At 42.4% G+C, this 17,032-nt stretch overlaps 2 protein-coding genes across 5 annotated transcripts in view; one reads left to right on the top strand and one right to left on the bottom strand.

Annotated features, from left to right (window-relative positions):
- Positions 1 to 17,032, bottom strand: part of mgat4c (mgat4 family member C) — a 98,457-nt gene that overhangs the window by 20,708 nt on the left and 60,717 nt on the right. The gene's annotated exons all lie outside the window — the stretch shown is intronic.
- Positions 1,794 to 6,977, top strand: eps8b (epidermal growth factor receptor pathway substrate 8b). 3 transcript variants are annotated; one of them, XM_028959154.1, is made up of 8 exons: positions 1,794 to 1,962; positions 2,775 to 2,880; positions 3,175 to 3,303; positions 4,243 to 4,314; positions 4,620 to 4,710; positions 4,958 to 5,129; positions 5,457 to 5,589; positions 6,318 to 6,977. In XM_028959154.1, the coding sequence occupies exons 1-8, from the start codon at positions 1,952 to 1,954 to the stop codon at positions 6,393 to 6,395; spliced, it is 792 nt and encodes a 263-aa protein (XP_028814987.1). In that variant the 5' UTR covers positions 1,794 to 1,951; the 3' UTR covers positions 6,396 to 6,977. The 3 variants fall into 3 exon arrangements, with proteins under 3 accessions (XP_028814987.1, XP_028814986.1, XP_028814988.1); XM_028959153.1 differs by having other exon boundaries at positions 6,235 to 6,977; XM_028959155.1 differs by lacking the exon at positions 4,243 to 4,314 and having other exon boundaries at positions 6,235 to 6,977.

Here is a 17,032-nt window from a genome sequence, read left to right as displayed (position 1 = left end):
CGTGGAATTCATTCTCGTGAAAGCATAGCAGTGGAACGCAGGGTGGATTGTTTTACGGCGATGGAGAGAAAAATAAAAAAATGTATGAAATCAAGGACTGGTAAAAGCCACAGTACATCAATTATTAATCAGGGGGAAAAGGATCGGGAAGCCGAATTTAGACTCCTCACACCCCGTCTTTCTCTATGCAGACACACGGCACACACAAATACACGCACACACACAACAAGCAGGCGAGGCAAAGAGAATCAGCACTAAAACCTTCATAAATATCATATTACAGCCGTACAGAATAAAAGAACGGGATCTGCTGTGACCACGCTCCATGCGGTGGGAAAGGCCTTGAGGGCAGAGCCTCGCACATTTCACATTCTGTTTGTATCCCCACCATTTCCAGGTTCCTGAAAATGAATATGCATCATTGTTGCCTAGAATCCATTTGCGAGACAGAATGATAATGAAGAGAAAGTGCTCTCAAAAATGCAATTAATCTTATGTAAAATGGCTGCTCGCTGTTTCTAATTAGATGCCATTTTAATAACTGGGTATGTTGTACAACAAAGCCTTTTTGTAAACTCTATTGTTCATTTGTTTGATGACATCCAGGCAACTGAAAATGGACTTTGTATAAAAAAAAAACCCAAAGTTTTTTCTTTTAGTTTTTTTTTTGGAAAGTACAAAAAACTTTTGGCCTCTTAATCTAAATGCCAAAAAAGCACTAGGAGAAAGCTACGACTGGCTCATGCTGCACGACGATGTGTCTTGAGTCCTAATGATGAAGGTCAGGACTCCTTTCAGCAGAATGTGGCACCCATGACCTCACACCGTGTGCATCTGTTTATGGCTCTCATTAGGCTGCCATGGGGCATGTGCTGAGCTGTATGATTATAATGACAGGAAATATGAAAACATGGTCAGTTTTTTTTCTGGCCAGAACCAGAGTTCAGTGTAGGGGCTTCAAATATTAAAGCGATTGGCCTGTTTTGGTGGCTAATGGACAATTCCAGCTGGCTTTCAAATAAGTATTTGAAAGTGATTATCAGAGCGACTATTTTGAGATTAGAATTTTGCTATTTATTATCTAAATAGCAATACATTGACTGGCTTTTCCTCCTCTGGTTAGCATGTTGGTAAAGAGTGAGGTAAGAGACCAGCTCCAGGGCTTCAATCCAATCCAGTGCACATTATTACAATCTCTAAATACAACCTCATATGCTGCACCGATGTTTGGTGTAAGACACTGTCCATTAGGTGTTGGTTTGGATTGAGAGTTTCACACTCATGGACACAAACCGCAACCATCATAACCCCACATCAAGTGAGACTCTGCTCAGACGTGTTAATTGTCCTTTCATTTGTAATTTGACATCTAGAGGGTGAATTATAGCCATCTGGGATGAAGTTACCCGCCGTTTTGATTGGCAGGTGATTGTCCCTTGGTGCCTTTCAGAAATATTATCACATTAAAGCCGTGCAAAGGCAAAGTCATTGGGGGTCAATAAACTACATCAGAAGACTAATCAATTGTTTGTAAAGAGGACAGATTTCAGAAGGGAAACTAATCTCTTTGCCCTGGACTGAAATTCTGTTGAGTGCATCTGTTTCATGAGATGAAAATGTTTACTTATTTATCAAGCAATTGGGCCTGCCAGCTCTCGGACACAGGGTCCTGGCGGGGATCGTCTTCCTGCCTCTGGACAGAGGCGGAGAGGTCATTAAACATGCATGGAGAGCGGCAAGCAGAGTTTAAAGTTCTCCATGCTTTGTGCTGCCCTGCTAAAATATTCATCTGCAGCTCGTGTGCAGGCTTCAGCACATCGAGTTAATGTTTCTTTTTCCACCCTCTCTCTCTCTCTCTATCTCACACACACACACACACTTGGATTGAGGTTTTCAGGTGATTCGCAGCTGTCCTGCAGCGAACTGGGAAGAGGCTCACTGTCGATAAAGGATGTGGGAGTCGTAAGTTTATTCCATGTGCTAGAACTGCTGTGTACAGCCTTTCTTTTATAAGTCGAGAAATGCTTTCTGGACTCTAAAATAAGCAAAACTGGTGCTAATATAGTCTCCTGTGGAGGTCAATTCAATTAAATGCTCCTGTCAATCACTGCATGGTGTTTAAAAAAAAATCTGCCAACATCTAATGCCTTCCTGCTAAATTTACATGAAATAGATGCTGCAAAGGTGTTGTATTGAGCTAGACTACAAAAGCAAATCTAAAATGAGAATCCTCAGCAAAAATTTCTCTGTCTACTGTATATGAATATATTTATATGCATTGATCTATAATCTACAGATAAAAGGAGGGACAGAAGAGGGACTGAGATGTGCAAAAGTCATCAGTTATGGAAGCACAATTTGACAAACCACAGCAATTTCTCTGCCTAATGAGGATAAGTGTCTCTGATGTAATGGCTCAGTGTGCCTCAGAGAGGCTACTGAGGATCCTGTTACAAAAATAATGGGTATAGAGCGAGCCTTTCTGATGCCTTCAATGCAAGTTCATTGAATGCAAAGCTTTTCCCGGTGTCCATTAAACGGCTGCATTGTTAGAAACTGAGCGGAGGAATGAATTGCCACAATATGCACCATATTTTCACTTTAATTAATATGTCAAAGTGGTAAATAAGCCATTTAGCAGGGAAATGAATCTGTAAAGATAAAAAAGTGCATTGACTTCAGGCTGCCATGCTGAGTAATTGTATGGCGAGACATTAAACGGTGGCATAACGGCCACTTTGTGCACCCTTCTGCTCTGCATTTACCCCACCCAGGTCTTACAGCGCACCTTCGGGCAACCAAAAGTACGCCAAGATCCGATACCACTTTGTGGCTCGCAATCCCAATGAACTCTCAGTGCAGCAAGGTGATGTTCTGGAGGTATGACTGCGGGTCCACAGAGGAAGCACAGACCTTCAGATACCAGTGTGAGAGAATGCATGCTGCTTGTGCATTTGAGATCCTGGATATTTGATCACGACAAACTAAAAAGGCTCTTAATGGTCAACAATTTGTGGTCTTTTTTAAGCATGCAGTGAAGAACTAATGCTTTAGACCAATGGGATGCTAATATACAGGCTGTGGTTTTCAAGCAGTAAATGGGAAACGGTAACCACATCTGGACCTGGTGGGGTTTCACATTTCTAATGCAATGAGAACTGAGCACTCCTGCAGGTTTTGGAGGACGGAAAACAGTGGTGGAGGCTGAGGAGCCGCAGTGGACAGGAAGGACACGTTCCCTACAGCATACTCCAGGAAGTGGGCCCTGAAGAGTACCTGTCTCGCAAAGTGCCAGTCGTTCAGGTAGCTGCCAACCACAATTCTGAGAGTGAAGTTAACACCAACAGAGACATCCACACCGATATACATTTCATTTAGCCAGCGGTCTTATCTAGAGCAACTTTCATCCACTAATTACAGGAACAGTCCTCACAGGCCAACTCAGGGTCAAAGGTCTTGCTCTGGGACGGTTGAACCTGTTCTTTGTAGGCATCTGATTGAAGTCTCTTTCCATTGGGTTTCTACCACACTACAGTAGTTTGTAGCATTTAATCTAATGTGCTACCTGTTACTTAGCAAACAAATGTGTGCCACCACATAAAAAGACTACGACATAAAAAGTCCAGAGCAAAAGCTAAGAGCATGTCCAAGAGCTCAGTTAGAGCCAATTTTAGTATTTATAAAATAGTTACTAGTCAGATAAATCAAAAAATGAAGCTAGTGTCTTCAATGGCAAATAAGGGACCGTCTGTGAACTACTCCAAGCTGTGAAAAATGATCATCGTTTAAATTAACAGCAACCACAGGAAGCCAGAAATGCATACACAGGTCTGGTAGTAGCCTATTGAGTAACACACTACACTTAAAACTCCACTTACTAACATTGTGTAAGGGTAAGACACTTAACCCTGAGCTGCTTCAGGGTGGCTGCCCCTATAACTACTGATTGTAAGTCACTCTGGATAAGGCCGTCTGATAAATGCTGTAAATGTAAAATGTAAAAGCTTCAGTGTTTTTTTTTTCTGTAAAAATTGGATTGCTAAATAATTCAAAATCTATAAATCTCTTCAACCAGGCAACATGGTGGTGTCAAACACATATATTACCGTCTTACATAACACCAGGCCTGTTTTTGGAAATATTGTTTGTTTTAGCAAATAAGTTGACTGATCTCTTCAAGCGTGTGATCAGGTTGTCTCAAGTCAACTATAATTTGCACAAAATAATATCCCCTACATGTAGGGCCCTCCAAATCCATTTTGCCTGGGGGCCCCAAAGCGACTTGAAACAGCCGTGCAGACCAATCAGAACACAGTAAGGATTTTTGGTATAAGATGGAATTATGCACTTTGAAATATGTTAAAGGAATATTTTATTTGTAGGCTTCAATGTTTCTTTTTGCCTCGTTTTCAAGCACACCTTACCATGGGTTAAACCTTAATACTAACCTTATCCAAAGCAACTTACATTCACTGAAACTGATTGAAACTGTGATGTTGTGGGTTAGCTGTCTGTGAGTTAAATTTGTTGACCACTCAGATCCTTCAACCTCTTATTCAGACTGTTCGTTGTGCATCTCACTCCCTGTCCCTCTCTCTGTCCCTCTCCCTGTGCTTCAGCCTGTGCAGCCGAGCATTGTGCCCTCTGCGTCGGTGCCAGTCACCGGTGACGAGAGAGCAGAGAAGGGGAAAACCCTACAGGATAAAGACAGTGAGCACCTCCCCACATGCTCCCATTACTCATCATGAGATCAGGGCAAGGAGAGAAAAGTCAACTGGAAAAAAGTCAGGCTTTAACTAAGTAAACACATGAGTAGGAATATGAAATTAATAAATTAATTTATCTTAGTCAGGATCAAGCGATTAACTACTAGACAAATGTAGCGAGACAGAGAAGGTGTCTTAACCTTCACTTAGTGATGTTTATCCCGTGTGCTTCATCCCACTGTGCCCCGCAGGTAGAAGCCAGGTGACTGATGAATTGCTGCAGAGGATCACTGCCAGTAAGAGCCAGCCACAGGGGCGCAACTTCCGACCCGAGCGGCCTGCCGGCACGCCCACACCTCTCACCTTCGAGTCGCAGCCGTGGGAGGTCACCGCATGGCTCAACACCAAGGGCTTCAGTAGACCGTGAGTCCACGCCATGAGGCCACGGCTATAGGCATGATCAGTGGGGAAAATGTATATCTGAATGTGAAAGAGATTTTTTTTGTCAATGTGATAAACAGCATGGTACACGGTGCACACAACAAAATCCGTATTTAACCCATCACCCTTAGTGAACAGTGGGCAGTCATGAAAGGCACCGGGGGTGCAGTGTGTGGACGGCCACCCACTACCACACACACAACACTTTCCATCGTGCATTTGTATTATAATGCAACTGTGTTGTGAAGCTGGAGCCGCCGGCGGTGTCAAAATAATCCGCAGTAACGATGTGCCTCTGCCCCGCCTCAGCACGGTGAACTGCCTGGGCATCCTGACCGGGGCCCAGCTCTTCTCTCTGAGCAAGGATGAGCTGAAGGCCGTCTGCGGGGACGAGGGCTCCCGGGTCTACAGTCAAGTCACTGTGCAGAAATCCCAGCTGGAGGTCAGTTGTGCAACACAAACATGCACGCTTACTGTGTCGGGGTCTTCTCTGGCCTCTGCACCAATGTCCTTGCAAAGAAAAATGAGTCTGCGACATCCATTTTCATGCTTTAGGCCTGATTTTTTTTTTTCTCTGAAGGTGAGGTCACCCGAACACGGTTCAGAATCGTAATTAATCGCTTTTTTCAACATTTTGTGCCTATTTTTGTGGCACAACAGCAATGTTATTGACAAAATTGATTATGAGGCACAATGAAATGTTTAACTTCAGGCCAATATTAAGTATGTCATTTGATGTTATGATGATTTCTCCAAAACAGTTCCAGCTTTGTACAAAACCAGATACTGCCGTGCTTTTTATTACCCTGTGCAATGTGGTGAAAAAAAGTTAAAACACCTCAGCATTTTGTGGTAATAGGGTTATTTGGGTGTCTCATGACATGTTCTATTGTCCAGGAAATCCTAGGCTTTTCCATGCAATAGAACGTTGTCATGTACTTTCTTGGTGACTTGCAATTTATGCAACATATTTTACAATTGCTATTAAAGGTGTGTCTTGCATATCATGTTTGAAAATAAGTTCCTTAACACTAGTTGTACTTCCTGCAATATGATGGATAATGTGAGCCCTAACTCCTACAATCAGGTTCAGATTCATGTCTTGCGTGGGAGAGATTTTCAGCAGGAAGCCCTCTTGAACACATCTCACACTAGAACATTCACCCACAGAGGATCCAAGGGACTTCAGAGCTGCAGGAGATCATGAGGCGACGACAGGAGGAGGTCGACGCCTTCACTTATGACTGAGCATGCTCACTCGGGCTGTCAATCACCCAGCAACCTGCCCTGGCAACAGAATGCTGAGGCAAACCTCCAGTGACTCCAGTGAAAACCACAGGCTTTTAATAGACTCTCCGACTAACAGTATGGCTTCCTCAACACATCCCTTCTGTATTTACATCTGTAAATATTTTTAATGCTTTTGCTTTACTAAGTATATAACATCTGTATTATTTTGTAGTTAGGGCTGTCAGTTATTTAAAAAAATAACGAATTAGTTGTATGTTTTACAATGAAGTAATCATGATTAAATCTCAATACTAAACCCTGCTATAATGCCTATTTAAAATAATGAGTTTAACGCATTACATATTTCTAAATGAATTGCTTCAATTAATGCATTAATTTGGAAAGCCCTAATTGTTTTGTATTGAATTGCCTGATGTTAAAGAAGACACAGACTGAAAATAACAGCTTTTGTGTGAAAAATGTATTTCCGGCCACTTCACCCTGCAGTTCAAGCTGCAGCTAACAGTTCGCACCTCCCCAGTTCATTGTGGCATTTATTCTAAAAATAGCCAATAATCTCGAGCTCCGCAGAAAGCATGTGAGGCTCTGCTCGATTCGTCATTAGAGGAACGCTATGACAAATAGCAGGGGAGTCTCTCCGTAATGATGGTAAGTCCTCAGCACAATGACGCCATGTGTCACTGCGCTGTTAAATCAGGCCTGCTGCACGCCTTGATCTTTTCAGCGCGTGATGGCTTCAGTCCTCGCAGCCTTCAGAATTGATTACGCCGTTGTTCGCCACCCAGGCCCGGCGTAAATCACGGAACCCCATTCCTGAATGCGGAGCCTAATAACTGCAGCACTTTTCATTTCTCCCTTTTCGACATGGAGTACAGTCACTACACCTACACTATGTCACTTTTTAGATAATGCTGCCGAATGTGAACGCAGCTGTGACAATAACAAACATCACATGGTAATGTAATATCACATGGCGCATTAATTCATTTCATTATCGGGGGCATGACTTCAGTGAAAGATGATTCTGAAAGCACAGAAACTGTCTCCGAAGTACATGGCAGCCCAGAAGCTCAGTTTCAGGCACATAGTGACACTGCCATCTGCCTGCATCGGTCCGATAAAATAAAAAAAAAGAAAGAAAGAAATGTTGCAAGCACTGTGCAAGCATCTCAGCGCGGGAAAAAAATACAATTAATGTCACTGCCAGTGCTCTGAATCTTCCATATAAATCCCAGTTAAATGCCCATTGCTCGTCCAGAAGAGCTCGGCTTTGGAGCTCCGGACAGTTTCTGCGTCTTGCACGGCCCTCCGTTCGATTACGTCCAGCGTGCTAACAAGCTTGAAATCATAAAAGGAATAATCATGATCAGTTTGACATTTTGGGCGCGCCTGAGTAACGGCGATAACTGGTGACAGACTTGGCCTTTGGGAGAGGAGCCGCGGGGATGCGGACAGTCGAGAGTGGAGAGAGGAGAGTTCCGGCGGACAGGCGGGAGCGCGTATCAGTAACGGGCGCGCAAAGGCTCTGCTGGAAGCTGACGGCAATGAACTTCTGTGCCTTTCTCTTTCCGCACCACACAGCGGGGAGTCACTCAAAATAGAAGATAATAACACGCATGGGAGCCCCTCTAAGGGGCGATGGAGTAGGACTGATGGGAGAGGACACACAAACACACTCTCGCACGCCAACACACACATGAAGAGGAAGCGTTACATTTTCTGTGCTTCTGCATTGTACGTGCGTAAACGGGCGAGACAGTAATATAATATATCGGGCACTTTATCAGGAAAGCTCTTTAAGTGTGGCTGTCAGAAGACTTTTCCAGGGTTCCAGCATTGGCTCCGCTTGTCGGTTTCTAATACAGGTACGTCTAACGGTTCAAACCTCAGATATTTTTGAGAATATTAGTACGTTATTAGTACATTTTAGTACATTAGTACATTTAGGCTCTTCCTACTTACAGGAAACAGATACTTCCTGGTTTGTGCACCAACTTCTGAGCCATTCTCAATATTCTGGCCAAAAAAAAAATCCTGGGTTTTAATTGACATTGGCGGGCGTGCCTTTGGCCAGAGTGATCCGCCATCTTGCTACTATTGTTTACCACCATCTGTCGATCCATTTTTGATTTGGATCCGTTCAAAACTGAAGGAAACGTGAGCTGGTTTGGAAGACTTCAAAGAATCAAAGAATCAGGTTCAAAGAATCCAGAATGGAATCTGTTCAAAAACCCACTCATTTACTCACTTTCCATAATCGCATGGTCCTAATCAGATTCACTGTGACATGGGATGCAGGGCGGGACCTCACACAGGGCAGGGCACCCGCTTACCGCAAGACACACACTCACACAGCTACATACAATTTAAAGTCGACAATTCACTTAGTGATCATGGACGGCTGTAGGACACTACACACACACAGCTAGAGCAGGGATTTGAACTGACGACCTTGGAGGTGTGAGGCCATGTCGCTAATGGTCCTGGTCAAGAACCTGAACGCAGTTAGCGTGTCACGTGACTGCTGTTTCAGTGTTCTCTCAACATCTGCATGGATTTCCAGGGGGTGCTCCTGGGGGCATCTGAGACAGATCGCTGCTTCCCCACATCCCTGACCTGGATATGAGTTGTAGAAAATGGGGAATTGTAAACATTATCACTGTTGCCATTAGGCAAAACCGGGCGGCAATAACGGAAACACAGATAGTTCTGTTATCAGCGCTTATTACGGACTCCTCTCCTTCTTGGATGTCCTGAATTCAAGCTCTAATCACAGCTAACTAGCAAAGTGCCCCCATTCTCAGCTTGACCTCCTCTGCATTAAGAGCCTGATTAGATCAAATGTCATTCCTCAAAGGTAATTGAATTATTTTGCTCTGCTCCCTTTGACATCCACAGCAATTCATTTTCTTCTTTTTTTTCGCCCCTTTTATTTCATTTGAGAGTCTCTTATGACTTCAATTTAGATTTGCATCTGAGCTTTGGCCTGAAAGTGAAGAACGCATCGATCCACTTCTTACAGTAAAATGTGTCCTATTGGATGTGTATTGAAATTAATTCTCCCTTTTCTCATCGTTTCTACCTGCAAGCATGCACATTAAACTCAAAAGGCCAACAGGTTTAGGCTAGATGCTAATACGAGGCAATAGCCATTTAATTGTACCTTATGGAGACCGTTGTTATAAATCCAGTGTGTCACATCTCTGCTGTCACCAGACGTTTTTTTCCAATGACAGTCGGTTTTTAAGGGTATGTACAACCTGCCTGCCGCCCTCTTCCAACATGCAGTGATAGCGCCGGCTGCCGTAAACCTGTAACGCTGACTTTGACCGACGGCTATTTTATAAAGTGCTTCATTATTCATTACCGAGGTCCATTTATTACATTATTATCTGGGAGGGCAAACATTATCCTCTGGAGCAACATCTATCACACTCGTGCAACTTTAACCATGGCAGCTCAATAGGAAACAGAATGAAGAATGAACCTGATAATCATGGCATGTTGCATCCGGTACTTGAATGCAGTCTGGAAACAACTAATCCCATTTTTTTATTCAGTGCAGGGGTTCAGCGGTATTCAGGATCCTCAATGCGGTGTTTGCACCGAGATGAAATTAAAACACTGATATGTTGGTATATTCAACTCAAAGTCTAAATGTGTTTAAAAGTGGGTTTTGAAAAGAAAAAAAAAAAGTCCACGAGGATCCACGAGCAGGCAAAGTATAGCTTAAAAAAAAAAAAGAGCCCTGTGGTTGCCGACGGCCTGTGATGGAGCTTGGGTCGCACCCGATTATGGAGTCCTGGTCCAGCTCAGCTGAAACCAATTAGGCTCGATGGACCACGACTCCATAAGAACCGTCATTAGAACCATTAATGTGGACTACTGTTAATGCCTTGATTTATGTTTGTGGTTATCAGTTTCCTGTCGCAGTTAGTCACATGACCTTCGGGTTTGGTTTCGTTTATTTCCGTTTCATTTTGTGTTAATAAAATCCCTTTCCTTTACCATGCCTCGCTTCTGCGCCTCCTTCTCTCCTGAAGTCGTGAGAGGAAGTTTGGAAGGCGTTCACAAAAGCATCCGTACAACCAAAGGCAAAAGACGGGTGTCCGTAGAAAGCAGAGCTCTGGCGCCCAGTGAAAAGACTGACCGTGCTCGCGGTGCCAGCTGCAACCCCCGTGGAGGCAGCGGCCGACAATCAAGAGCTTCCCAGACATAAATCCTGCTTATCGGCTGTGAAGAATCCTCCTCCTACTCCCATCCCATCCTCTTCCCTCAATGCCCCGGCTTCGCTATACAAACGCAAGGAGCGGCAAACTCCCCGGGCTCGCGACAGAGACAGCCATGGTGACGCAACATGCCCTCCTGCATTTCTGGAATGGTGATGGTCGGGAGTTGATGGCTTTTTCTCTCTCAGGCCATAATTTAACGCGCAGACAAAGCCCTGCAACACATACCGGACATCGCTTAACTTTAAATCCCTTCTGCTGGTCCCTGACAACGCTCATGGCAGGTAAGTTAAATAAATAAAGCAGCGCCTAATGGACTTTAATGGAAAAATAACGAAGCAAAACCTCGCCTGTTTACCCGGGCTCTCACCAAAAGTGCTCTCCTCTGGAAGTCGGAGCAAATTTTTTTTTTTTGTACAAATGCTACTGAAACATTCACCTGCACCTTGCGTTTTACAAAGATCTTTATTTGAGTGAAAAAATAAAACCACCGTTGGGTATTTTTGCAAAGAGCCCATATACCAAAACCGCTTCAGGGAAAGAATTTAAAAATATGAACGAATGCATGTGAGAGTGAGACAGAGATAGAAAGCAAAAAAAAAAAAAAAAGAGGCTGAGGGGGAGACGGAGCCAGAGGCTGTTGTTTTCCTAATGAGCGCAGAGGTGGGGAGGGACAGGCTGAAGTGACCCCCTGGTACAGGAGATCACGGCCGTCTGAGGGGAGACAGCCTGGCGAAGCAGCCAGGATGAAGGCTTCGAGATGGAGGGAGCTGGTCTCTCTGTGGGCCTGCTGGGGCCGCGGTGTGCTGGATGATAGACATGGTGTACAGATGGTAAGCAATAATGAGATTTCTGACAAAACAAAATACTCTGAAAGCCAAACAGCATTGGGGAATCACGCTCAGTGTAAAACTGCCTGCCGCATTTTAAACTTGGGACAGGTTTTTCTCTAGTAGCGGAATTTGCAATGACACGCACCAGACCATATTCATAAGAGAACAAGGACCTGAGAGTATAATGTATGCACATGCAGCACATTTCATATTCATTAGTCTGCAATCTAGGGCCATTGCACCTAACCTGCATGGGGGAGGAAGCTCACACCAACAGAGAAAAAATTAAGGACCACAACTCTCCTCGCAAGCCAATACACAATGATACGACTGCTACGACAATGGGTGCTGCAGTGATAATGTTCTCCATGTAAAGAAAAATCAGTATGGCCAGAAAATATCACAAACTGCATAAGAAACAGCCATTGTCAAAGTTAGAATTAATGACGTTGTCAATCACACTTTTGCTGATGCACCAACTAGTCTGAAAAAGTGCAACAGGTTTTAGCTGTACTAAGATCATTTTTCTAATAATCAATGAAGCTTTTACGTTGACACACTTGCATTTGTAAACACTGTTTCCTCAAGACTAATTGTTGCTGATAACGATCCTTCTCTCAAAATTTATGCAAATATTCACTAATAGCCATTTACAGGGACAACAATGTCTGAAGAGTGATTTTAAAATTGTATGTTATTTTAATGGAAAAAATGCTGTTTTCTATTAAAAAGAGGACATTACTAAATGATTTAGTAAATTACCCTAAACAGTAGCATATTCAAAATAATTATAGAGAATGCATTTGTAACAGTAAAAACACTGCCACATATCTTTGATCCGTGGTCCTTCAAAGCTGATTTTAATGTAATTTAAACTTGATGCTTCCTATATGCTAAAGTAGAACAAAGTAGGCAATTATGGCAATAAAAGGGCTAGAGCTGTGCAGCAAGACAAACTCCAAATTATTTCCCTTTATCAACAAACCAAATTCCATTCTGTCATGATGTGTACTTATGAAATGTCCCCTAGTCCCATTTGTACAGTATAATCATGCAAAATATATTCTTAGTAGTTCCTGAAGGGACACGTTCTTATCAAGCCTACGCTTGTGGAGTTCTCCCTTCACAGACAAAATAAAGCAATTCACATCACCTTTGGAAATGGAATAGCAGTCTAACCCCGATCCAGGGTTTAGCATAATGAAAGGACATGAGCTAATGGTCCACCGAACTCCCCATCAACACACCCACATCTCACAAACTCAGGTCTATAATTTGACGAGAGATGAAGGGCGGTACTGGCGGAGCTGCTGGGTCATCAGTTATTCTGATATGATTTCATGTTCGCGTCGAAAGAAATGCGAAGTTTATTAGTTTTCCAGTTCTTTCTGCTTCATTATGCAGCCATAGTGGCGGCACACTGCCGAATACATATTTCATTAACTATTCCTATCGCCTCCGATGTTAATAACAAACAGCAAAGGCAGGAAATTAAAGCGTGGCATCAATACGACGCTGAAGCATTTCACACAATACATTTTCAGCCAGCAGCCTGCTCCATTTCATGGTACAGCATATAATTAATGACTATAGCGCACCTCCATTTCTATGCTTCTGTGGCTGATGGGCCCAGAATAGGCATCAGATTTTATAAAGAAAGCAATAAGACTACATCATACAGCCTGACCACTGTAAAACCTTTTTTTGTTGTTGTTTTGAATAGTGTATGCACATCTTTAACAGCTATGCTTATTCTTTTTAAGCCATTAAAGGCTGGTGAAAAGAAGAACACAAAACACATTTGGACCCACTGTGCTCCATAAAGTATATAATCAATTCTCCATTATTGCATTCGGAAAGCTCAAGGGCTGTCAGGCCGGGGGAAATTATATTGCTCCGGACTCGCCTCAGATGAATTTATGTTTGGCACGTTTGTGATGGTGAAATAGATTTGGGAGACGTCCAGTTTGTGTGAGTCACATTACAAATGATGAAGAGTCCCCTAATGACCGAAGGGCATAAAATAATTTCATCATGACCCCTGAGATTGTGTACAGTATAAAAAAAGAAAATATTGCTCTGTAATCTTCTCAGTTAATGGACATTAACCAATGAGAATAAGTTGTGCAGAAGAAGCATGAAAACTTTTGACGGCGGTCGCCATAGCAACTGGCAGGAAAACATCTTGAAAGGAGCGACACCAGAGACAGTAAAGATTTCTGCTTCAAAGAGACCTGGAGCTTTCAGAGTCAGAGACGATTATGATATATACTTATAATCCCCCAGATTGACATCCTGTCGCCTTTTCAGCCTTTATTTCACAGTAATTTCCCCTTTTCCATCTAAAACTGTGTGATGGCTCAGCACAAAAAAATCAATGTGCCAGAAAACAGGGGATGCTGACAATTTTACAGCATGGCTAAACTAATCCAGTGCCGGTGAGAGTCCTATTAAAGCAGAATACTGCCCCTCTAGGGCCTTCCTTCTGTCATCAGTAGCTAAATTCTAATTGGTTTATCAAAGGTTAATTGCTCAATAGATACATGGCTGTTTCAGTTTAATTGCACCATTAAATTGTTCAGCCAGAGCGCTGGGATTGAGTAATGTATGCTGCTATTTAAATGAATATATTTTTAGGAACACTAGGACCAATAAGCCTGACAGATATAGACAGTTGGTGCCTCGTCCCATAGTTAAATTCAGTCATTAGTATTGTAAAAAAGAATGGCGTATCTTTAGAATTATATAGAATTAATTTACATGAATACCACCTAAGGGCCCTAATATCAAAACGCAATATCTTAAGTGCACCCAAGGGCCCTAATTTCAAGTAAGTCCTAGTGGGAGAATACATGCTAATAACATTCAGGCACTATGCAGAAAACATATATGGCCATATGACTGCATATACAGGGCTAATAAAACTTTTTTCCATGCCCAGAAGGTGAGCAGCAACACACTTTTATAGCTTGTTGGCCTCTGGGCTCACATATATAAACAGCCTGATATATAATAACCCTGATTATCATTATTGTCAAGCGGGGTCCACGGGTATACTCTCCTGTGAGAATTTTTTTAAAAGCCCCTTAAATGGTGAATTTTAAGGAAATAAATAGACAATGTTCAAGCATGAGATGAAAAAAAGCAGAATAAGCCTGACTCAACCTGACACGAACTCGACTAAAATAAAATTAACCCTGAACCTCCAATATTTACAACTCTAAATTGAGGTGTGTTGCATTGCATGCAATCTGAACAAAGGTTTGTCGCTAAATGTATGTAACTAAATACATTTTATAATTTGTAAAAGTTTTTTTTTTTTTATTTTATGTAAAAACACTATTAGCACATGCAGTTCTACCACAGCACCCTTTCTGAAAAGGTTCTGAAAACTACCCCCTTTTTAGTCAGTCTTTACTTTGATTGCAAAAATATATGTTTAACTAAACATATATTTATCTTGACCATTATTAGCACTAATTTCTATTTCTTCTTATCTCTTCAATCTCGAAAAAAAAAAAAAAAACTGTGCAACAGAACATAATATTGGCGTCATCTACCATATAAAACTTCATATAAAAATCAATGTAAATGTCAAGTATGTCTACCTTGAATTGTCTGCTTAAGAGCCGATGAGCATGTCGCAGCATTTCAATGAGTCTAAGGTCAAGACTTTGATTTTCCTTCTTTCTTATCTGGTGTTGATTTACTTCTGCATGTAGACCGTAGTCATGGTCTAGATGACACATTCCTGACATTCTGCTGCAGACTGACCTGATACAAAATAATCACAAGCTGTCTTGTTCCTGGAATTGCAAAGCAGCAAATGAGCTTCCATAGTACATACTGAATGATTCAGAAGCCATTGCCAAATGATTAAAGAGTGGAATCAGTATAGAATTAGACTTGCACCCAAAACAGTTCAGCACTTTTGGATGCTTGTCTCATAGTGATGCGTTGGTGTATTAAGGGCACAGTTTACTCATGCCATTTGTTTGTTTGCTTTGGAGTGTTAGTCTTACCCTTACTTAGTCTTACCCTTACTTAGGGTGGTAGTAGCCTAGTGGTTAACACACTTGCCTATGAACCAGAATACCCAGGTTCAAATCCCACGTACTACCATTGTGTCCCTGAGCAAGACACTTAACCCTAAATTGCTCCAGGGGGGACTGTCCCTGTAACTACTGATTGTAAGTCGCTCTGGATAAGGGCGTCTGGTAAATGCTGTAAATGTAAATGTTACCAGTAGTAGATGCAAACCTGAGCTGATGTCCAGGTTCCCCCGGCCTGGTGCTATCTGATCCATTCTCACCTACAGAACATGAGCTCAGTCCCCATCCCATCACGCTATCAAATCTCTGACAGGCAGTGCCCATGCAAACACCATGCTGCATGATAACCTTTGTATCATGTCTTTGTAGAGTGAAGGATCTTCAAGTTCACTGTCGTGTTTTTTGTACTTATACTTATACTATACTATGTTCTTGTTCTCTGTTTTCCTTGTTTGATGGCTTGTTAACAGCTATACTATATTTATTACACATTCATATTGCTGAGTGTCATCTCAGGTCTCAGTTCTTATTTATTATCACCCACAATTGCTGGCAGATTGATATTTTGGCCTAGTCTTTGGCTTTTGCTTTGTTGGTCTAAATAACTACAGTGAATACAGACATTGCTTTTATTGGAAAGAAAAGGAAAGTAAAGAAATGGCTTTGAATGGTGTGAAACCCTGGACCCTTGTTTAATATTGCTGAGACCGTATTCTATTTTGAGCGAGTGTTCTGTAGATTAAAAAAAAAAATGCTTTGCAGACCGACAGCTGAATGTGAAAACAAACAGAGGTGATTTGTGTGTAAATTGGGAGGTAATCTTTCTACGGATGAGGCGGTCAACGGTTATAAATTCATGGGAAAGGTATGAGTCATCGCTAAATTCTATTTTCTCTGGGAAACTATGGGGAGAAATCTCATTTTGCTGCATGTTTCCAGCTGCAGCACACAGGAATACGTGAAGCTCCTCAACGTGTCTGATTTGGTGTTTCACAAGGTGCTGTGTTTCCACACCAAAAATTAATTTACAAATTACCAGCTGTGAATGCAGCCAAACCTGATCGACAAAGTCCTCTCCTGAATGTCCCCAGCAACCACAGGGCAAACAGACCCGTAACCAGAAGGTTGCTGGTTCAAATCCCGAACCACTAATGTGCCACTGAGCAGAGCACCGTCCCCACACACTTCTCCCCGGGCGCCTTTCATAGCTGCCCACTGCTCACCAAGGGTGATGGGGAGGGGACACACTTTAATGTCTGCACTGTGTACTGTGCTGCAGTGTTTCACAATCACTTTCACTTTCATAATATCACAATGTGACGCATTACAGCATCTCCTCTCGACAGAGGGCAAATGAATGCAATATCCTTATTTGCTCACCCTGGTTTGTTTTCACAGTCTGGATATCTGGCACCACGTAAACTGCTCAACAATTCACTTCAAATGAGTTACCTTGGATTATTGCCTCAAGGCAAACATTAATTCTTCATTTATACTAATGACTACAGTAATTAATCACA

This window comes from Denticeps clupeoides, chromosome 17 (genome assembly GCF_900700375.1).
Source record: "Denticeps clupeoides chromosome 17, fDenClu1.1, whole genome shotgun sequence".
Taxonomy (NCBI): Eukaryota; Metazoa; Chordata; class Actinopteri; order Clupeiformes; family Denticipitidae; genus Denticeps; species Denticeps clupeoides.
This window is presented reverse-complemented; position numbering and strand designations above follow the sequence as displayed.

Excerpts from the sequence above, each read along its gene's own strand:
- eps8b (XM_028959153.1), top strand. Across the intron at positions 2,881-3,174 it reads AGCAAGGTGATGTTCTGGAG|GTTTTGGAGGACGGAAAACA; the intron begins GTATGACTGCGG and ends GCACTCCTGCAG. Across the intron at positions 4,711-4,957 it reads AACCCTACAGGATAAAGACA|GTAGAAGCCAGGTGACTGAT; the intron begins GTGAGCACCTCC and ends TGTGCCCCGCAG.